We start from the raw sequence: 24,704 nt of genomic DNA, 5'->3' as shown, positions 1-24,704 counted from the left end.
ACAAGACGCATCCTTGCCTAACCCCTCTCGCAAACGGTATATTATTTGTTTCTATATTGTTCACCTTTACTACTGCTTTCTGGTTCCAGTATATAGCCTTAATAAACTCAATGTCTTTTTTGTCTAAATTGATGTTTTTTAATTAATCTATTAACTTCATATGCTGTACTCGGTCAAAGGCCTTCCTAAAGTCTATAAAGCATACATATGCACTCTTGATATATTCCCGACATTTCTGCAAGAGTACCGTCAACGCAAATAATGCCTCTCTTGTACCCATGCCTCCTCTGAAGTCAAACTGAGTTTCATCTATCTGCTCCTCACATTTCTTATAAATTCGCTTTTGAACAATTTTCAAGAGAATCCTTAAAGGGTGGCACATTAGGCTTATCAATCTATAGACATTAGATGATTTGAGATTGTTGTTTTTTAATAGAGGTAAAAATATCGATTTAAGCCATTCTTCCGGGATGTTGCCCTCTACATATATGTGGTTGAGAATTCGGGTGAGTCTCTTTATATTACCGTCATCTAAGGCTTTTAACAGTTCAACTGGAATTTGATCAGTACCCGGTGCTTTTTCTTGTATTGCATTCTGTAGGGCATTCTTTACTTCTGAGGGTAAAATTTGTAGGTATTGTTCTTCTTCACCTATATCTTGTTCATTTTTCCTCTCGTCATGGAACAGATGGATTATATATTGTTCCCATACTTCCTTTATTTTGCTCTCTTCAGTAAGTTTTCCTCCATTATCATCTCTTGTTATGAGTGTTCTTCTTTGTCTGGTGTTGCCTGTAAGTTCTTTCATTTTTTTATGTAAGTTTGAGGTGTCATGTTTGTTGCTGACTTTTTCCAATTCCTGGTATTCTTTGTTCATCCATTCCTCCTTAGCCTTTCTGATTTCATCTTTGATTTTATTTTTGATGGTTTTATATTTATTTTTATCTTTATTTTTGTATTTTCTTTGTTCAGTTATTAGCTCAACTATTTCCGGTGTCATCCAGTCTTTTTTAGTGGTTTTCTCTTCTTCGCCTAAGACCTCCTTTCCCGCTTTTAGTATGACTTTTTTTATATCTGCCCATTCAACGCTTCCTTCAGTTAATTTATTTATCTCTGCGTTTAGTTGCTGTTGGCAGTTGTCGTCTTTTAGGTTTTTGATGTTTATTTTGGTGGTTTTAACTTTTTTTATTTATTATCAAAAAATTTATATTTTCAATCGACAATTCTTACGTCTAAATACCTGTTTTTTTAAAAATCGGTGAGCTTTGTGTTTGTTAAAATCTTCATTTCTTATGATGAAAACAAAATACACATAGCTATGACGAATTTTCTCAGAATATGAAAAAAAAAACGAAATAATTCGAATTTGAAAAATTTTGTAAAATTCTTCGTTATGTAAACTATTGAGCTGTTTATTAAAATTTACACTTTAATTACTTGTAAAAACGTAAGATTTCATCTTACATTGATTAGCGAAAATGCAAATCAGCGAATGACACAAAATTAAAAAACTTTTAGAAGATTAAGTTTATTTAGGACTTACAATTAAAATAGGTAGACAGCCGAAGTATCATGAAGAATGAGACTAGCTTGGACAGCATTAAAATTTATATGCTGGAAAAATATATCAAATAGAAAAATTAAATATGAACTAGCGTACCAGATTATTTCCTAATTATAAGTAAAAGATGTCCAAGCCCAGTCACAGGCTGGTCTTGGACATTAACTTTTCCAAAACAAAAATTCTGGTATTCCATAAAAACCCCCATAAACAAGTTACACCTAACATACAAATAAATGGTATCACCCTTCAGAGTTCCCAAAGCTTCATATACCTGGGCAGAGAACTAAATAGTCAACTAGACCACTCAAAAGAAATTAGAAGACGCATTGAAATAGCAAGATTTGGTTTCATGAATATGTGTAAAATGCTCTGTAACCCCTAGCTTTTAGTCTTAATAAAATTGAGAACACTAAAGTGTTATGTGTGGTCTCTATTACGATATGGCTGTGAGACCTGGACATTAAAACAGTATGACGTCAACAAATTAAATTCATTTGAAATGTGGATGTACCGCCGAATGCTAAGAATAAGCTGGACCAGCAGAATTACGAATGAAGAAGTACTGAGAGCAATGAACACACGTCCTCATCTGGTCAATACTATCAAAATTGGAAAGACGTCATATCTAGGACACATAATGCGGCATAGGGAATTTGAGCAGCTCTAGGTAATATTAGAAGTCAAAATTGAAGGTAAAAGGGGCATAGGACGAAAGAAAAAATCTTGGCTACGAAACATCAGAGATTGGACTCACACAAGAGAAAATAAATTAATTCACCAAACCCAGAACAGAGAGAAATTTGCCATATTGATCGCCAACCTCAACAGAGAAGGTACTTAGGGAAAGAAGGAGTAAAACATGATATAACACTGTAAAAACTGTTCACACAAATATATTCGTTTATTTTATAGACACTTGTCGTTAAAACCGGCTGACGATTCTAAAAATAGATTTCGTAGAAAATACGGGCAGAAATTTATACTGTTGTGTTTACATCTACACATAAAAAAGTACATGAACGGTGGCTAAAGAATAAATATGGCAATATAAAAGCCATTCCAAAACAATGAAAATGTTCAGTGGTCACAAAATTATGTCTTGTAATTCCAATTGTTAATGGCAGCTACAAAGAGAACTGTAAATAGCAATGGATATATCCATAATCGATCTCCGCCTTTTTTCAGAAATACAATTTACTAGGCCATACTTTGTTAGGTTTGAGGGATAAAAAGTGCATCATATTATAACACATCTTAAAAATTCTGGAAAAAACCAGAAGTCAAGATATTATTAAAAAAGTTCCTTGTTACAATGAAAAAAATAAATTTTAGGAAAAAATAGTTGTTTAGTTTTCTTTTATAGCTCGCCAAACTAGAATATCAAAGTTGGAAGATATATCGGTATTTTTTTAATCATGAATGATCAACTTGCCGTTATGAGTGATTTTAACACCAAAATTTTAAAGCAAAAGTAATATCTTGTATAGGAAAATACGGCCAAGTAGAAAGAAACGGGAGAGGAGACAAAAAAATTGAGTTTTGTGAAAATGAAAATCAAATTTCTCAAAAATATATGGTTCAGAAAAAATCGTTTACTGGCCTATACACCCTGTAGAGGTCGCTCATTTGTTAGACTGTTATCATTAAGAATGTATTCAGTAGTTATATATAAAAAAGAGAACTTAGAACAACTGGAATCATACAGCAATTATGGTAAATCTTAATGAAAATATCATTTAGAGGCTCTACAACTTTGTCCTAGTTAACAAGAATAATGTAATGAAGAAGTTTCAGAATTTATATTTGACGATTCATTTGGCGATGCCAACAAAAACCAAATTTCAGGACAATTTAAATTTTTATTCAGAATTTTGTATTCAAATTAATTAATTTACCTGGATTAATTATAGTTAACAAAAATATTGCATTTACTTTCCTTAAAAATTATTTACGCAACTTTTATCAAATAACAGCAATCATAAAAATACACTGACATAAATATCCCCAAGATTTAATTTCCGCCGAGAAAACATAAACTTAACATAAACAGTTCTAGCATTGAACGTCAGCACATCCCAACTTATATTTCCGAAACAAAATAAAATAAAGGGGTGCAGATATGAGATGAAAATTGCGGCGACTGTGCACATTCCTAACTTTCCTTTATAAAAAAATATCCCTAGAGGATTGGGCAAAAATCTTTTTGAAAGGTTCCGCAGGGAGTAACAATACGAAAAATCCGGATAGAGAAAGTCTTGCAAGGCATCCTTCATATTTATGGGAGAGTTGTTTATGAAAATATCTTTTGACAAGAAGTTAAATATTACACATTCTTTTGCGTAAAAAATGTTGATGAATTTTTAAATAAGTTTTGCAAGAAACGTTTAAAAATTGGTGGAGGTGCTTCCACCAAATTATCAGTACACTCGACAGCTTGGTTTAACTTTTAAATTACAAGGACACGTGTAACTATTGCTGATTACTTTCTATTTATTAGGCCTTTAAAAAAAATCCAGTTGACTGATTTCTTAGCAGAACTCATAATAGAGTATAAAAAGTTTGAATAGGTAAATATTTATATTCTGGCAAAAAACTCAATGATATTTTTTCGTGACGTGAAGTACTGAAGAGGTACATGTGTGCATAGATATATATCGCATTGTTATCAGACGTATTTAGGTGAACTATGTTTTTTATTGAATATACAGTAGACATGCGATTATCCTAGTCCTAACTAAACAAGCCTGTGCTCTGGATTAACCAAGGTAGTAATTGAAAAACTTAAAGATCCAATAGTACAGGCAGAAATAGAGAAAACACTTAATGATACACTCAAAGAAAAGTTCAATGAAGCACCCGCAGAAGCATAAGAAACAATAGAAAGTATTTGGCACACCTTCAAAACGACAATCACAACTATACAAACAGAACAACTACAAGACAACATCAGAAAAACAAAGAATACATGGATCGCAGAAGAAGTCCTAGAACTGATGGACATAAGGAGATCTTACAAAAATCGCAATGAAGAAAAATATAAAGAAACCCAGAAAATCATCCGAAACAAAATCAGGAAAGCCAAAGAAGAATGGATGAGCAGCAACTGTGAGGAACTCGGAGATTTACTAAAAAAGCATGACTACTTTAATGCATACAAAAAGATTAAGGAAGTCACAAATACGAAGAAAAAAATCACTACAACAACTTTAGTAGATGATAACAACCAAATAGTATCTAGTCCAGAAAATGTAGAGGATATCTGGGAAAAATAAATCAAAGATCTGTTTGATGATGAGAGAACAGAACTACAAATGAATATATTACAAGAAACAATACTTAATATATTAACATCGGAAGTTACAAAATCAATACGGCAAAGCCACGAAAAGCCTCAGGTCCAGTTGAAATATACGTAGAGATGATAAATCCTATTATTGAAGAAAATCTTCAGACGTTAACACTATTATTTAACAAAATATATACCACTCGAATCTTCCCAGAAGACTGGCTTAGATCGACATTTATACCTATACCCAAGAAAAATAAAGCAAATAGATGCTCACAGTTCAGACTAATGAGCCTGATGAGCCATTTTGTGAAAATTTTACTCAAAATTGTACATCAACAAATATACAGAGAATGCAAAAGAAACCTGAGCGACAATCAATTTGAATTTCGTATGGGGCTTGGTTCAAGGGCATTACTTGGCCTCCAGATCTGCTTCTTCTTCTTCTTAGTCGTTGACCTGATGCAAGTATCGTGATATTATGAAGCTATTAGCTAAATTTCCCAATGTTCTTCCACGTTTTTCTATCTTCTGCCATTCTAGCACATTCTAACAATGGAGCGCCAATGGTAGCAACAGTATGGTCCGTGTATCGTGTGGGAGATCTACCTCTATTTCTTTTGCCTTCTACTTCTTCCTGGATGGTAAGTTTTTCAAAATCATTTCTTCGAAGCACATGTCCAAAATAGCTTATTTTTTGTTCTGATATTTGTTTTCTTAGTCTTTTCTTTATGTTTAGCTGGTCCAGTATGGATTCATTTGTTCTTCGGGCCACCCATGGTATTCTCAGCATTCGTCTCCAGCAGTACATCTCAAATACATCTATGTTCTTTTTGTCTTTCTTAGTAAGGGTCCAGCATTCCGATGCATAAGTAAAAACTGGAAAAACTAGACTTCTTACTAGTCTCATTTTTGTATCGGTAGTTATTTCATGGCTTTTCCAAATTTTTGTTAATTTTGCCATAGCGCTTTTTGCGATTGCTGACCGCCGCTTTATTTCTTCAGTTCAGCCTCCTTTGTTGGTTATTAATGAGCCCAGATACACAAATTTATCTACAACAGCGATATTGTTTATCATGACCAGATGATTTTGATTGTTGTTAGCTCTGTCAGTTATCATGATTCTCGTTTTATCTCTGTTTATTTTAAGGCCCATCGTTAAGCTTACGTGTTCTATCCGTTGTAGCAGGTAAATCAATTCAGCTTCAGAACTAGCGAGGATAGTAGTATCATCTGCATATCTCAAGTCCTCCAGATATTACTACAAAAATGCCGAGATCAACGAAAAGACATGTTTCTCTGTTTTATCGACTACAAAAAAGCGTTTAATCAAGTAAAACACATAGAACTAATAGAAACCCTAACACAACATGGTATAGACCATAACACTGTAGCACTTATTAAAAAACTATATTGGAATCAAATGGCGTCGATCAAAATAGACAATCATCTGACAGCAGAATTGCCAATAAAAACATACAGGTTAAAAATTACTATTAAATTGAAACTTTATAATTGGATAAGTTTATTTATAGTATTAGCTGCATTTTTACTATTTCTTATTTTTTGGAGACAAAAGGGATGTTTTTATATTGTATATTTCAGCAACTTCACTACTTTCATATTTTTTTGAATATCATCGTTACAGTAAAACATTAACGATGAGGATTACACCATAAGATAATACAACGTATCGTTCACACGAATCCTTTAATATTTCTTAATATGACGATTTTTGTATTTATACTAAATTTTCCCAAAATACGCAATTATCAAGTTTTTACGTAAATACTAATTATAACATCTAAAAATATATATATCTCAATCTTATAACTTCTGAACCTGTCCTAATTCATCATTTCTAAAACTTACTCACTAACTATGTTATAACTTTGTTAAAGCTTGAATTATTTCATTGATCATATTTGTTAAGAAAAGCTGTTAAAATATATAATAAAAATTAAGTTTCTTTAACAGTCAAGATAGAGTTTCATTAAAATTTAATTTCAAAAACGTAAAATTATATGTATTATTATGATACATATTTTACTTTGAGTTAATTATTAAAATTTTTATTTACAAACGACAACTTTTAGTTCACTTGTTTAAATGTTATCTTAGAGTTTTCTCTGGGTTCTCAAATACCTTTACCTTGTTACAGTATTAAAATATGCAACAGCAGGACAATGTAAATAAAAGAAAATATTTAAATATATAGATCAAATACCTTGCAAATAATTCATTAGATATAAAAAAATATTACCAAATATGGATATGGATATCGTTATGCCCTACTGTGACAAATTTGACAAAAGAAACTGCACAGTCTAAGTTTATATATATATATATATATATATATATATATATATATATATATATATATATATATATATATATATATATATATATATATATATATATATATATATATATATATATATATATATATATATATATATATATATATAAAGTAGTAAGGTATTATTGACTGACACGTTATGTAAAATAAAGTTTTATTATGAGGTTGCAGTCATTAATAGGGCAGGAAAGTGAAACTCTTTGTTCTTTATCAAGCTTTCGCAAAATTTATTTGCTTCTTCAGGATATGCTAAAATATGGTATCAGTAAATACAATGAAATTATAATTAATAGCATTGTAGAAAACTAGTATAAAGACTTACAACATGAGGTTAATCCATTAAATTTTTAAATTTACAAAACATTAAAACAACTTATTAAAATTATATAGTTATGAAGTACAATATTTTTAATTTTATTTAATTTTGTACAAATTCATTATGACATTGATTATGTTGATGTTTGATTTATGTCAGAAAGACACTTTTTTCTGTTTATTATATTTTTTGTTGTTGATAACTAGCTTTTGATTGTTATTATGGTTACGTACAAAGTGGCGCCAAATATGAATATTTAAATTTTTTGAAATTATAGTATTTATAGTCAGAAAATCTAATATAAGAAAATTATAGTAAATTATAATATTCGTAAAATAGAATGTAATTATAGATATTGCTTAGTTTATCAATATCAGTTTTTTTATTAACGAATTGATATTTATTTACGCATACCATTTCTAAGAATTCTCTTTTATTTAATTGGTTTTCACGTCTTAATATATTAGTTTCATTGAAATTAAATGAATGATTTTTATTAATTGCATGATCTATTAATGCACACGTATTTTTATTATTTCTAAGGTCAATTTTATGTGATGTTAGTCTGCCTATTAGATTTCTAGATGTGTGTCCGATGTATGACTTATCACAATTTTCGCATGGTATTATATAAACTACATTTGAACTTTTCATAATGCTAATAGGTGATATTATTAGAATATTATTAGAATCAACAAATCAACAAATCGTGCAATCTCAATTTACTTTCACATCACTACCTTACATACCAACATTAACACCTAAACTAACTAAAGTCTTTGCTAACTATTCTGAAATTAAAATTGCAACTAAAAATGTTAAAACATTAGCATCATTGTATACAAAAACTAAATCACCTATTAGCATTATGAAAAGTTCAAATGTAGTTTATATAATACCATGCAAAAATTATGATAAGTCATACATTGGACACACATCTAGAAATCTAATAGGCCGACTAACATCACATAAAAGTGACCTTAGAAATAATAAAAATACGTGTGCATTAATAGATCATGCAATAATTAATAAAAATCATTCATTTAATTTCAATGAAACTAATATATTAAGACGTGAAAACCAATTAAATAAAAGAGAATTCTTAGAAATGGTATGCATAAATAAATATCAATGCGTTAATAAAAAAACTGATATTGATAAACTAAGCAATATCTATAATTACATTCTATCTTACGAAAATTAATACTATAATTTTCTAATATTAGATTTTCTGACTATAAATACTATAATTTCAAAAAATTTAAATTTTTATATTTGATGCCACTTTGTACGTAACCATAATAACAATCAAAAGCTAGTTATCAACAACAAAAAATATAATAAACAGAAAAGAGTGTCTTTCTGACATAAATCAAACATCAACATAATCAATGTCATAATGAATTTGTACAAAATTATATAAAATTAAAATATTGTACTTCATAACTATATAATTTTAATAAGTTAAGTTTTAATGTTTTGTAAATTTGAAAATTTTTAATGGATTAACCTCATGTTGTAAGTTTTTATACTAGTTTTCTACAATGCTATTAATTATAATTTCATTGTATTTACTGATACCATATTTTAGCATATCCTGAAGAAGCAAATAAATTTTGCGAAAGCTTGATAAAGAACAAAGAGTATCACTTTCCTGTCCTATTATTGACTGCAACCTCATAATAAAACTTTATATATATATATATATATATATATATATATATATATATATATATATATATATATATATATATATATTAATGTGATATTAAAAGTCTGAGGTGCGCCAAGCAATTAATTAGCTAATTAATTAATTAATTAAACTTATTTAAATGATGCAATTATGATTCTATCACACTATTTAATTTTCTTATCTCAGGGTTATCCTCTTGCTTCAATATCTATGCTTTACATATGATAGGTAAGGTCCAAAGAATACCGGAATAATAAAAAAATATATGATACAACATTATATATTGAAATAAAATTCACACTCAAATATCTTCAATAAAAATATCTCATAAAATGATTATCAAAATTTTGTTCTACGTACGTGAACCTTCAAAAATGAATGGTATATACAATAAAAATTAAAATTTCAAATCAAAATTGTTGTTCTAAATCTCCTGATCAAAATATTGCTACCTTTTCTAAAGCAATTGTTAAAAAATGTGTTGTTAATAAAGAAAAACTGACGAATGGTAAAACTATCTCTCTGATGATGAGTTGTCCAAATCCTTGTTCCTTGTAGCCTACACTATCTATTCTTAGCAGTCCCCTAGGTAATCAGCAATCTTACAACAAATTATTGCGAGCCTGTCGTCTTTAATGATCTCCTTCAAATGCACCTATCGTTCAAATGATTCTAGCCTCTTCTCCTCTCAATAAACTGAATCTCTCGTTCCGGCCTGAACAGTGACTCTTGGAATATAAGTAGAAAAATATAACTTACAATATTATACTGGATCAGCTTCCGTCAGATAATCCAGTTGGATTTTTTATTTAATGTTTTAATAAATATATACCAATCACACCAAAAGTTTTTACTTAATTGTTAAGTTTTTTAACTACTATACAGCTAATATACAGCCAACCTTCGGGACTTTCCCACTTTAAACTTAAAGTTAATTCATTAAAAACGCGGTTATAAGCCTAAACCCATCTGCTAGGTTTGCCTAGCAATTATATAAGATGGTCAAGCTGTCCAGTGTTATTTTAAAACTATATTTAAAAAAAAATCAATAAATAATGCCAAATGGACATTGCACCCAATAATAATCCTGAATAATCGGTATAGTCTGTATTTTAATTAAAAAAGCATGTGTCAAATCGAAAGACAATATCATGTTTTGTTAAAAAAAACGCCTCACAATGTGTATATTTCAATTTCTATTTTTATTGTGCCATAGGCGTTGTAATTAACAAGCTTCAAAACTTTCAAAATCTTGATTAATTTTGACTGCACATTTCCCATAGCCAATAAATCTGTATATATGTTACAATGACAAACGACAAAAGTTTGATTTACGGTAGATTCGGTTTTTTGCTAATCTGCTTGATATCACAAAGTTACGCAACGAGCAAAAAAACAAAACGTAATGACAAACACTCAAAATGGAAAACTGAGTAAACTCAATACACAAACGGATATGGAAACGCAGAAAGCCCCATTGAAAATTGATATTGCCCTCAAAAGGATAATGCTAACAAGTAGCAAGAGGATAGATTTTTAATGAAAAGTATTTGTATATATCGAACTGGAAATTTTAATATTGTATTCTTCGTTGGTTGGATGACCCCTATAAATCCAATAGTTTAAAACAGTCACGTTTGTTTTTCATTTTTTTAATAGTACAAGTTCTGTTAATACCTACTACAAAAGTTATTAGCAAAGTATAAAAAACAAAAAAAAATATACAAGTTATTTTTTTGTTTAGGTTTACCACATCAACCATAAGAGGTTATATAAATGTGGAAGAAGAAAGATGAGAAATGCTAAATAAAATTGATGTGAGGAGAATAAGGACAATTAATTATTATTAAAAAATTACACTTGTCTATCCTTTTACACAATACGTATTTTCTATAAAAAATAGTTTTTATATTTTTTCTTGAACGCTTGAAACATTCTTTCACTTTTAGGATGGATCTTCTGGTAATTTTTTAGTCTAAATTGTCATTTTTTTAAACTTAATAATTGCATAATTTACTGAATTATAAATAGTCTTTGTTTTTGTTTTTTGTACCAACATGTAGATTTTCATCTATTCGTTAGAATTGAAAGGGCGGAAACGGAAGTCCATTTTCACTATAAGCAAATCGTGCAACGATTACCGAAGTGGACATTGAAACGTCAATAAAGGTACTTTAACCTTTAATTGTGGCTTATTCCCATTTAAATTGTAAGAAACAAGAGTACACAAGTACACAAGAAAATAGCTTCAGAAAAATACTAACAAACAGATAATCAATATTTCGCTAATTGTAGATTTAGTTCATCCTTGATAATCTCTGGTATGTCTTCCGAACCCTGCTTAACCACTCCTCTTCTTTTTTCTATCTTTTCAGGTGTGCTTTGTATGTTTTATTGGCTTTTATAAAGTTCTAGATGGAATTCCTCAACTGTTTTCAGTAAGGATTTTATTACTGTTAGATTTGGTTTCACCTTTTATGTTTTTTTATCATTACAATTGCATCATATATTCGTATACTATATCGTAGATAATTATAGACTTATATAATTTGCTGAAGTTCCTCACTATATAAACTCACAATTATCATATCTACAAAAAGATACTAACTTAATGAAATACAGTATTTCGTATCGTATTATTTTAAGATTATGTTATAGATAAACCGTTGGAGTGTATTACAAAAGCGGGAGAATCGCTAAAACGAATATTATTCAATTTTATAAAATTGGTGAATTCATCCAATAATCCATTCAGATATTAAAATATCGTTGAACAAATTTTAAGTAATTTTTAAAGTCTAATAAATCAGACTTTATTGTTTCGTGGCCGATTATCTACTAAAATGGGTTTAAAGCTTTTATTGATTTACAAGATGTTTCCTATATTTTTTTATTAAGAAAATTCTTCAAGGCAGAGTATTTGGAAAGTGAGGAATGGGGAGAAGAAAAAAATCATAGTTAAAAAACCTGAGGAAATGGTTCTTCACAACAACAACAACTAATCTATTTAAATCATCAGTTAATAACATAATTATGGCCAGAATGATCGCCAATATTCAAAACGAATATTCACCAAAAGAATAAGCAGAAAATGTTATATTATGCAAAATAAGCGATTAAAAATGGTGTAATATCCTGCAAATATTGTTACCTACTTTTTTGGAATGGAAAAACTTTCAGAAGATGCAGCTTAAATTTTCCAACAAATTTTGAAGAATCTTCGATGACTTTAAGATATAAGTAACAAGATATTCAGATATAAGATATTTGTGCCGGTTTTCTAGACTCACGCGGTTTTATTACCTCCACCACAACACAGCTTATAGAAATTAATTTAATTTAATTTAATATGATACACCCACCGACCAAGTGTCTAAAAGCGTGACCTCGAGCTTATATTAGGATTGAACGAACTATAATATAAATTCTGCAAAATTTTAAGATCCGCCGTTTTTTTATTGCAAAAAATATCGCAGTCATAGTGGTACCAATTTTATACAATATTGAGATTTGTTGAATGGATTGGATATGAGAAGTGTAAAATCAAAGGCGGCAATCTCCACTTTTTCTTGTTTTCAGTTGGGGACGCCATCTGTTGCGTTTTTTTATTATCTGTTGGATAACACTATTTGTAAGAACCAAACGCGGTCTTAACTTCATGCAAATCGCAGTGAAAAGTTCATGTTGGGATCAAAAGCGTTAATCTCCATAGCTGAGTTCGTACCAAACACAAATTATAAATGTTCTTGGGAAAAACACCTTTTTAAAAACTGAACTTACAATTAAAACTTTTATTTTCGACTAACAAAGATTTTAGTAACAATACAATAATTAAAAATCAGACTGATTTTAATTGGTATCTAAGAGCTTGGTAGAAATTTTGTAAACTGCTAAAATACGGATGGCTAAGTCCATTTTGAATTGCTGTGGTCACTGCATCGTACTGGGTGTCAATTCTGTCGAATTTTTCCTTTATTGGTAGTAGTTTGAAAAAGTGTATAAAATCGTGTGTACTAGTACAAGTCTTTGCTTGTCCCAGGTTGAGGGGAATTATTCCGGGTGGGTGGTCTTTCAGGTCCTTGATCTTCACTTCCTCTCCCATCGTCAGGGTGATTCTGTGCGGAAGGTTCAGAATTAGTTTTTATTTAGGTTGATGTTTTATGTTTTTCTTGTGAACTGTGGCTTTTGATGTGTTTACAGTCACTTCGTTATTCCTTTTTATATGTTTTGCGGAATATCGCGGAAATAATTTATTTCTGATAACTGATTTTCTTGTATAGATTTTTGTGCTTGGTTTATACGTAATAGGGTCTTGTCTCGATTTATTTCTATTTTCGATGACTTTATGTTTATTCTCTTGTATATGCTGGTTTACTTCCTTGTATATTTCCTTTGTTATCTCTCTATGATTTTGGATATAATTGTTCAGTATTACTTTTTGTATGTCAACGTCAAAGGGATCTTTTGCGTCGATATGTCCGTTTAATATGTCAATTGGTTTTAACTTCGTTGCTGAATGTATGAAATTATTGTACCCAATTATAGCATATAGCATTTGTTCTTTTATCGAGAGCTTTGCTTTGGTGTTCCTTAAGATTCGAAGATGTTCGATTAATGTAGAATGAAATCTCTCAATCATCCCGTTGGATTGCGGATTCGCTGGTGTCGTCGTGGATTGAGATTTTATGAGAGTCTACAAATTCTTGTATTACTCCATTTTTAAATTCCGTAGCATTATCGGCTACTATCATTGTTGGGAGTCCATGATGTGTTATAAAAATCAATAGGGCGTTGAGTACATTGATTGCATTTCCTCCATTTATTGGGTAGGCTTGTCCATACTTCGAAAATTGCACACAAAAACGGCAATCTCTAAACTAAAATATTAAAAAAACGAATATTAATAATTTCTTAAGCTCCTCTTTCTGGACATCCGATCACAAACCAAATTTAAATCATTCTTCATCAGTTCTATGGTTTTAATTTAATTTTGTTAGTTTCTACAGTTTTTCGCGGTTTTCCAAAATTATGGAAATGAGATATTGCCGACTTCGATTTTACACCCCTCATATGTGAGTACATTTCAATTTAGGTAAACAGAAATAAATAATAACTTACAATCAATTTATTCTACGTAGGACGACCAGTTTCGCATATTTGCTATACATAGATATAAATATTGAAATTATTTTTTCGTCACTGATGAGGTTGTGTTTATTTTACATTTACTCTATTTGCTAAGAGTGTAAATTAAACGAATGAATTTTATTTGCAGAAAACGCCATGCACCGAACGTTCATGTTTGGGCAGCGTAATGGCCTTGCCCCAACGAACTGCAGTTAGGGCTTCCGATGATGTTTTGGAGCACGCAAAGGATTTTTTGAACCAATACTTTACGTCGATAAGAAGGTAAGTTGCTATTAAAGTTCTCTGTAGATTTACCAAAACAAATTATTATTTAATAACCTTCTGAAACTGTTGTCTTTTGGCATGTCTATGTTAAATACCATGTTTATATGGAAATAAGCCATTAATTAATTGTAATGACAATTACATTTTACCTAAAAAAAATGACGCTTCGATTTCCATCGCGGAAATCGTTTCATAGTGGAAATCGAAATCGATTTCTAGAGTGGGAATCGAATCGTCAATTTTTTAGGTAAAATGTAATTGTCATTACAATAAATTGTGGCTCAATCCCATATAGTACACTCAGGTGCAAAAAAAACAATCCATTCCTTATTTCTTATTTATGTGAAGTTGTATAATTTTAGAGACATTAAATTACGTATGTAAATTTAGGTGTACCCTCGTATACGAGAAATAAAATAATATTTTTAATATTGCTTTTTATATTTCTTAAAACAAATTGGTATTTCAGGTTTTTGTCAAAAAAGGTCTGAAGCAAGTAGATATTTATTGAATGTTGTTTTTAATTCAACGACCATACTAGTGTAGTGATTTTATTTTAAAAACGTGTATTTTTATTTAATTATACTTCCTAAATGTCTCTAACTCCGACAGATGCTGCAAGGGCGGTGACTTTAGTATAAGATGGTCGTAGCCAATATTATGCAGCTGAAGTGTTGGGTGTTAGTCGATCTTCGGTTCAAAGAGCAGTTCGGCGTTTTAGCGACACCGGTAACTTCACAAGAAGACCAGGATCAGGTCGTAGAAGGGTAACATCCGAAAGAGATGATCGATTTCTGGTCTCATCGTGTTTGAGAAATCGGCATCTAACTTCAGTTGAACTGGCAAATCGTCTGAGCGAAGTGAGAAATGTGGATGTAAGCAGATGGACAGTTCGTCGACGACTTGTAGAAGATAATTTATTATCCAGAAGGCTAGCCCTATCTCCAATACTATCCATAGAACATCGTAGAGCTCGCCTTGCTTTTGCAAGAGAACATAAAATCTGGAGTGATGCAGATTGGAGCAATGTATTGTTCTCCTATGAGTCCAGATTTTGTCTAAGGTCACCAGATGGCCGAGAAAGGGTTTAAAGAAGACACGGAGAGCGATATTTTCAATGTAATATTGCAGAAAGAATAAGTTATCGGGCGGGCTCCATTATGGTTTGGGCTGGTATCAGTTCAGAAGCCCATACTGATTTAGTTATTATAGATAAAGGTTCTATGACTGCTGCAAGATACATAACAAGTATTTTAGATCAGCATGTGGTACCTTTTGCTCCTTTCATTGGACCTAATTTTATTTTTATGGACGACAACGCGCGTCCTCACCGTGCTAGAATCGTCAACCAATATATAGAGGAGGTGGGAATTGTCCGTATGAACTGGCCAGCTTGCAGTCCCGATCTCAATCCCATAGAACATCTATGGGATGTGATGTGAAGACGTCTTCGAGCACGAGTACCCCGTCCAAACAACTTGGCTGAACTTACAGCGGTTCTTCAAGAAATATGGGACCAATTGGATCAATTTGATATCCAGAGGTTAATTACCTCAATGCCTAGACGTGTACAGGCTGTTATAAGGGCCCGAGGGGAAAACACTAGATATTGATTTATTATCAATGTTTTTCTTAATTTCAGAATGTTTTAAATATTCTTGTATTTTTGAGTTTTGGCGTATGTCTTTAAAAATAAATGATTTTTTTGGATAATCTGTAAAAATTATTTTAATCTAACATATACTTTTACATATATACCTGATTTAAAACTAATATCTTCAAACGTTTTCTTTTTTCAGCAAATAATACCCATGGATCGATTTTTTTGCACCTGAGTGTATTTAAATTAATATTTATGAATTGAAAAGCATTTACCGTTTTAAAAAATATTTTTTGTAAAGATGGGCGTTTTAAGTTCAAATTAATAAAGTGATTTATAAAGTAGATAAGATATACAAAACAATTCCAACGCTGTAATACAAAATAAATTAATTAATGTTAGTTTTAAGCCTAATAAGTTCGGTCATTACGCCCTTATTTACTTTTTGCTTTTAAAAACCACGTGAAACTCCCGTGATTTGTAGCAAACTGCTATACCACTATTAGCATGCAATAAAAACCGACATCAAAGGATATTACATGAGAGCGTTTATCCTGTAAGACAGTGGAAGTTGTGTGCTAATGCTCCGGGCAAGCTTTTTTCCTAATCCGGGAAGGCAATATTGCACGTTGACATGGTGATGACTAAGACGTTTAAAGTTTATGAACTCCTTATACTTACTGCGATTACCCCGAGGCGTGTTTGTATTTTTTAGCGACCTTTTATTACTGGAGTATTTTGAAATTGTAATTGACGTTTATGTGTATTTTCGTGTACGCGTTTTTTGATAAAAGTATTTGTTCTAGGTGTCGTCTTAAAAATTATATATATATATATATATATATATATATATATATATATATATATATATATATATATATATATATATATATATATATACAAGAAATACAGCATATTAGTTACTGTCGATATAAACAAAACCACAAGCTTATTAGGGCTGGTGGTCATTCATGACTCGGTTACAAACTTGTATAGACATTAAAGGTGGACATTCTGAACATTTACTTTAGCATTAACAATTAAAAATAATACAATTTTTACACTACACCAACATTTTGACAAAATATTCATTTGATATGAATTGTACATCACTTTAAATGTCAAAAAATCAGAAAAAGTCTTACCAGAGAAAATATGTATTTTCTCTGGTATAAAAGCAAAAATGTAAGGAATTTAGTAAGTGATATGAAAACACTGAACAGATGAAAAGTCTACTTCAAAGAGCTTTTAAATGAAATACCCACAACAGAATATAAAGAAGAATGAACCGATAGAATCGACCTGTTTTATCATTTTTACAAAATCTAATTAATACTGCCAAATATCGGGATGGACTCTTTTGAGTAACCAAACCTGAAAATTAATTACACACAACGCAAAAGTCTAGGGATATTTTTATAAATAGACATATTTTGTTTATCTGTAATCCATTTAAAAAACGTAATACAAAATTTGTAGTTTAAATTGTTGTTTAATATGTCAAAAAGCATAAATTGCAAAAAAAAACAGAAAATTGGAGCAAAAAAATATATTGCAAATCACCCAAGTTTCACATACCAGCATAAAATGTCAAAAATACGAAATATAAACTTAAAATAAAGTATGGCTACCATGTTGGTTTATCACAGCTCTACATCTACTGTTCATGCTCTGAATCACATTGTTAATGTCTGCTTGAGGTAGTTGTGTCCATTCTTCTCTCAGAAGCTTTTTAATTGAAACTCATTGTAGATATTGTTAATGTCTGCTTGAGGTAGTTGTGTCCATTGTACTCTCAAAAGCTCTTTTAATTGAAACTCATTGTAGATATTGCCCATATGTGGAGTAATTTTTCGTTGGAGCATGTCCCATACATGCTAAATGGGATTTAAATCCGGTGATTGTGCTGGCCACAGCATTACATCAATACCCTCTTTATCCAACCAGTTTATTACAATATGCGCAACATGTGGTCGAGCGTTATCATGCATAAAGTAAACAATTTTCTACAACAGCAGCACGTGGGCAACAAAAGCCACGTAGGAAAATGAGGTCAGTTCTTCCGTCAATCATGATTCCGCCCCACACCATTAATGTACCACGTCTGTATGCATACTCTTCTTGAAGATGTCGTAATCGTTCTCCATTTCCGGGTCGTTTCCAAACTCTTGTCCGACGAGAATCTGGATAAAATCCATATCTAGACTCGTCACTGAACAAAACTGTGGCCCAGTCATTGTCAGTCCAATTCTGAAACTTTTGACACCAGGTTATTCTTACAGCGCGATTGTCTCTAGATAGAGGTGGACATCTCAGTGGTCGCCGACTACGAAGATTGGCTTCATGGAGACGATTCCTTACAGTACTGCTACTAATTGCAAGCTGTAATTCATTAACCAGCTCAGGTGCTGTGATTGTTGGCTGCCTTCTGGCATTTAAAATTAAATATCGGTGTTGAGCTACGGTTGTAGAGCGACCACGTCATGGTTGTTGCTCGGCTGGACTCCCAGTACCTCTAAATCGACGCCACAAACGACTTACGACGCTTTGGGAGACACCCAGCTGGTCAGCAACTTGAGTTTGTCGCATACCAGCTTAAAGGAGGCCCACGGCTCTATCCATCTCGTCCAACGTTAAATGTTGTCGTTGTATGGTAAAAAGACAATATCTTCTACTCACCTATTAAGCAAGAATGGTATAAAGTGACGAAAATTAAAAATAACAAAACTTAAAAATGTCGATTGTTTTGTCCTTCATAAAAAAACATTCTAAAACACGTATTGCTATCAGTTTTACAATTTTTTTTTGATAAGAAGTGAGTGTCTCTATAAACAATTATAGTACAAGCAAATTTATATGGTAATGAAATTTCTGTCATTGGTATTGTCAAATTATTAAAATATCTTCAGACTTTTGCGTTGTGTGTATCTATTAAATAAATTTACTTATCAAAATATCCAGGTATAAAATGGTTACTGTGCGATTTAAAGATGTGTTATAGAGGGGATAAAAATAAATATTGTTTAACATTAAATTAAGTAAAAAGTGTACTTAAAATGACTACAAAAAAGTATACACTAAAAAGACTTATACTCTATAAAGCCAAATCAAAGCATTGCAATTAATAACAATTTAAATATACCACTATTTTACTCGATGTATTTTGATTTGTGGATAAAAGCAGTATTAATAGATGCTTCAATATAATCTGTCATCGCAAGGGCACTCAACATGAAATTCTACTAATTAATTTGTTCACTATTCAACAGGTGTAAATGGCAAATTATTAATCAATATATTTACAGAGGTTGATTGTGTTCGAAATGATTACTCGTCGGGATAAAATAATTCCAAAAAGTTAAAGTTTTATTGGCAATGGAATACAAGCTGTTTATTTGGTGCGTTGTACATTTCAAAAACTATTAGAAAATTCGATTTGATTGGGATTTAGTTTAGTACATACACAAGTTCTGGTTTTATTTTCAAAAATACTTTCAAAATAATTTGGTAATAAAATTTACAGATCAAAGGTAAACTTTTAATTGTTTGTATAAAAGTTTGTTAAACTTATAATCGCACAAAAACTCAAATCGACACTTGCATGAAAATCAGCCAAACGGTAAATATAAAATAATATTATTTTGATTATATTAGAACAAGCAAAACATTACTGAACATTAATATGAAAAATTATATTTAGTTAACGGTAAGAAAACTATTTCCTATAAGTATTCTTATTCACCTGTACAAACTCCTTTCAAGAATAGTACCAAATCGTCTTGAGAAAAAACTTGATTTCTTTCAGTCAATAAAGCAAGGGGATTTCGTACAGAATTTGGAACAAATGATAACCTACAGAGCATTAAAACGGTAATAGAAAAGACTATCGAATACAATCGACTACTCATTCTGGCTCTTGTAGATTTCCATTTGCGTTTGACACGGTAGAATTTGACAAAATCCTGGAAGTACTACAAGCATGAGAGTCAGACAGGGTGATACCTTATCGCCTAAACTGTTCACCGCAGTACAAAAATATGCTTGTAAAAAACTGGGAAGAAAAAGGCCTGCACATAGACGGTAAAAGATTAACAAATTTGAAAGTGTGGGTCTTAAAATAAATATCTCCAAAACAAAATTTATAACAAACCTAGTATACAGTATGGTGGAAATGAAAGAAATAAATTCGTTATTTCGTAAACCGGAGACTTTAAAGAAAAATCCTGAATTCCGTCGATTTTTATTTTTAAATAAGCTATTCGTAAGAATACATTTTTATTTTTGACGTCATCTATGTGAGCGTGATGACGTCATTGCTAAAATTTTTGAATAGAAAGGGGGTATTGTAATACATCATTTGAAAGGTATTTTAAATACCTATTCAGCTATATTAATATGTCTAACTAATTAAAGTTTGTAATTGTTTAAAAAAATATTTAAATTTTTTTTATTACAATAAATATTTATTAAGTATTATTCAATAAATACAACGATACCTAAATTAAGTGCTCAAATTGTTTACCTTCATCTAAAATACAATGAGAAAGGCGTGCCGCGAACTCTTCTCTAACATTCTCTAAAACTTCCGGAGTTATTTGAACAACCTCATTACGTATTCTTTCTTTCAGTTCATTAATATTTTGTGGTCTATTTTGATACACCTTACTTTTTAAATATCCCCATAAAAAGAAATCAAGAGGAGTCAAATCAGGTGACCTAGGCGGCCATTCTATTGTTCCTCTTCGACCTATCCTCTGATTTGGAAAGACGTTGTTTAAGTAGTTGCGTACCAAGACAGCATAGTGTGAAGGCGCACCATCTTGCTGTAGCCATAAATCATTTCTGTTTGGAAACAACCGGTTCAATTCTGGAAGCAAGAAATTTTGAAGAAATTCTAAATATCGAGGACCTGTTAAGTTTTCTTCGAAAAAGTATGGTCCAATACACCTATTATCTATTATTCCCACCCAAAATTAATTTTCTCTGGGTATTGAGTACGGTACTCTTGCATCCAGTGTGGATTTTCCGTAGCCCAGTACCGATAAGTTTGACGATTGACATGACCGTTTAGTAGAAATGTAGCTTTATCAGAGAAAATAATCTTTTTTAAAAACATCGGATCTCTGTTATTTCGTTCCATTATAATGTCACAAAATTCAATTCGTCTATCAAAATCATCTTCCATAAGTTCTTGTACTAAACTTACTTTGTAGGGATGCCACTTTTCCTTCTTTAGCTGTTTAAGAACTGTTGAATGGTCCATGTCATTATCTAATGCTACTTGCCGTGAACTGTTATGAGGATTATCTTGAAAAGCTAACAGAACGTCTACTTGTTGGTTTTCAGATATTGGTTTTCTACTACCTTTAGGAAGGTCTTTAACATGACCCGTTTCTCTAAATTTTTTCTCAATTTTGCTTACAGTGGATTGTGAAATTGGTTCTCGATGGGGGTATTTATTATTAAATAACGCACATACTTCTTTCTGTGTACGTGTTTTATCTCCATAACCAATCATTATGAGAATTTCAATTCTTTGCGTTTCAGTTAGCTTCATGTTCAAAGATACGAAGACTTTTTGAATACGTTTACTACAATAATACTATTAATCACTTGACAGAAGGATAATTAAGTTTGAATGTCCAACTATCAATTTTAAATAATAAATATTTAATAATTTTTTTAAACAATTACAAACATCAAATACTTAGACATATTGATATGGCTGAATAGGTATTTAAAAGACCTTTCAAATGATGTATTACAATACCCCCTTTCTATTTAAAAATTTTAGCAATGACATCATCACGCTCACATAGATGACGTCAAAAATAAAAATATATTCTTACGAATAGCTTATTTAAAAATAAAAATCGACGGGTTTCAGGATTTTTCCTTAAAGTCTCCGGTTTACGAAATAACGAATTTATTCCTTTCATTTCCACCATACTGTATAACGGAAATATCAGTATTGGAGACAACGAAGTAGAGCTGGTAAAAAAATACATATACCTTTGACACGAAATAAAGATTACAAGAGACAACCAAACATGCGAACTACGAAAAAGCATGGGCAGCCTATGGAAAACTCAGACATCTTTAAAAGCGATATACGCTGAGAACGATTCTCTCTCCTGATGCCGACCACAATGTAGCTTCGCCTATTGTTTTAAAAATTTTAAAGTGTTTGCCCTTGTGTAGTGTAGTGTAATGTACAATTTCATGTTTATAATATTCTTTAATTGATGGATGAAGATGCTTTAACTGAAGATGCTCTAGGAAGCGAAAGTACTTGAGCAAGATTTAATTAATAAGCTGTGCTCGATATCTGCCTTTTATTTGATCAAAGTTTATTTAAATATAAGACTTTTACAGTACCATATTTAATTTATTTAAATCATAAATACGTACAAAACCAAGCTTAACGATTTTAAATGATTAAATTAAAAAATACAACTTCCTGCGTTAGTTTAGTTTTAGGTATGACATACCCCGAAACACCTCTCATTATAATTTATCTAGGCACACTAACGCAGGGTTAAACTGTCTGACAATATTTCGACACAAGTTAAAATTGATTAAACATAAAAAACTAAATTGCATCTTTCGTTTGCATCACCCCCAATTAAATTAATCTAGCACCAAAGGCAAAAGCCAGTGCAAGGTAGTATATGTTCTGAATAAAGTAACGCAAGTTTCCTTTGGGATTATGCCGAGGGAGACAATTTACATTGCCAGGTAAGTAGATCTCTATTTCGCGTCGGAAGATTTGGTTATCCATATCCACTGCAGTAGCAAAAGGCAATCTCTTTCTTAATATACTAATTTACATGGATCTGAAATACAATTCAAGCGTGACATAAAATTACTGTTAGGATTCTAAATATAATGATTACAAATGGAAAATTTTGTCGGAAAGCTTCCTGGAATTTCATTTGTTGTTAACAAGTTTTGATTGTTATGCTCAGCTTGACCTAAATTAGAGGATCTCTGTAATAAGTGTTTTTTTTTATCGTAATGGGACGAAAAAATATTATATCGAACATTTTTATAAAAGCTTGGAATTATAAAATATACTTTATTTAAAGACAATCAGTTTCCTGTTTTGCCAATTAAATGAACTTATATTTTATACCTATTTATAGAAACAATATATACAAGTTAATGATACTCTTCAGAAATGCCAGAAATTAAGTTTTTATTTCTATTTATGTTCTACATTTTTCAATAATTATTTTACCTTTTATTAACTGTTTTTACCATATATGGACACAGGCAATTTTAATTCTCTCCCATGTGTCCGTGGGTGGTACACATTTACCATGTATTTAAATAGGAGTATCATTGAGTCTGGCGTAGAACTATGATATTTAAAAATATTCTGGATATTTTTTTTTATTTTAAAGGTATAAGGAATAATAAAATGAAAATTAAATATACATCAACTTTTTTTTATTTTTATACAGCATATTATATTAATCAAAAGTAACATAGAATGTACTATTTGTTAACTAGAATATTTACTGAGAGTCAGTATACACACTCACTGAGGATCCAGGTTAATAACCCCAAAAGATAGGCAATTATATATGACAATGGAAACCAACAACCTTAAATACATATCCACTGGCGAACCTACATACTGGCCCACATACACAAACAAAATTTCAGACTTGGTCGATTTCTGTGTGACCAAAGGAATACCGCTCGAATCCCAGACATCAGAATCTTGTTTTGATCTTTCATCCGACCACTCTCTTGTCTTGGTCATGGTATCCACAAATATCCTAGAAACAGAATCTCAGTCATATCTTAGTAATAAATATACCAATTGGATTAAATTCCGGTCTATTCTTGATGGCAGACTGGATCTAAACATCCCACTAAAATCTGATGGCGATATTGACGAAGCAGTAGATCAATTAAATAGAATAATTCAGGAAGCTGGCTGGCAGTCAACACCTACACAGACAAAAGCAAATCGTACAAAAAGACTTACTTAACGAAATAATAGACAAAATCGCAGTAAATCGCACCTCAGAATAAAAATATATTCAAGCTACAGCAAGATTAAAAACATTGTTAAACAACATTAAAAACAATGACATAAAACGATATTTACAAAATCTATCTGCCACGAAAGCCTCCGAATACTCACTATGAAAGGCAACATGAAAAATTTATCGACCACAACTTTCTAATCCGCCTATCCGGGCCAGTAACGGACAATGGGCCAAAAGTAACAAAGAAAAAGCCACAGTCTTTGCGAAATACCTGCAGGAAGTGCTCCAACCACATACTCAAAACAACAAACCTGATACAGAAGATAACATACAATCGTATTTAGAATCTGCATACCAACTAGAAGCACTATCGAATAAATTCACTGCCAAACAAGTTTTCAACAAAATCCAAAGAGATCTGAATCCGAAGAAGTCCCCAGGGTTCGACTTAATCACTGCAATTCTAAAAGA

General features: G+C 31.1%; 1 protein-coding gene across 5 annotated transcripts in view; it reads left to right on the top strand.

The window, feature by feature from the left end:
- The window catches only part of Nos (Nitric oxide synthase), a 588,325-nt gene that overhangs the window by 332,233 nt on the left and 231,388 nt on the right, over positions 1–24,704 (top strand). For all 5 annotated transcript variants that reach the window (XM_072542783.1, XM_072542782.1, XM_072542784.1 and 2 more), the window contains one exon: positions 14,494–14,627. In XM_072542783.1, the coding sequence (XP_072398884.1) occupies positions 14,494–14,627 (134 nt within the window). The remainder of the gene's footprint in view (positions 1–14,493; positions 14,628–24,704) is intronic.

The sequence above is a fragment of the Diabrotica undecimpunctata genome, chromosome 9 (genome assembly GCF_040954645.1).
Source record: "Diabrotica undecimpunctata isolate CICGRU chromosome 9, icDiaUnde3, whole genome shotgun sequence".
Taxonomy (NCBI): Eukaryota; Metazoa; Arthropoda; class Insecta; order Coleoptera; family Chrysomelidae; genus Diabrotica; species Diabrotica undecimpunctata.
This window is presented reverse-complemented; position numbering and strand designations above follow the sequence as displayed.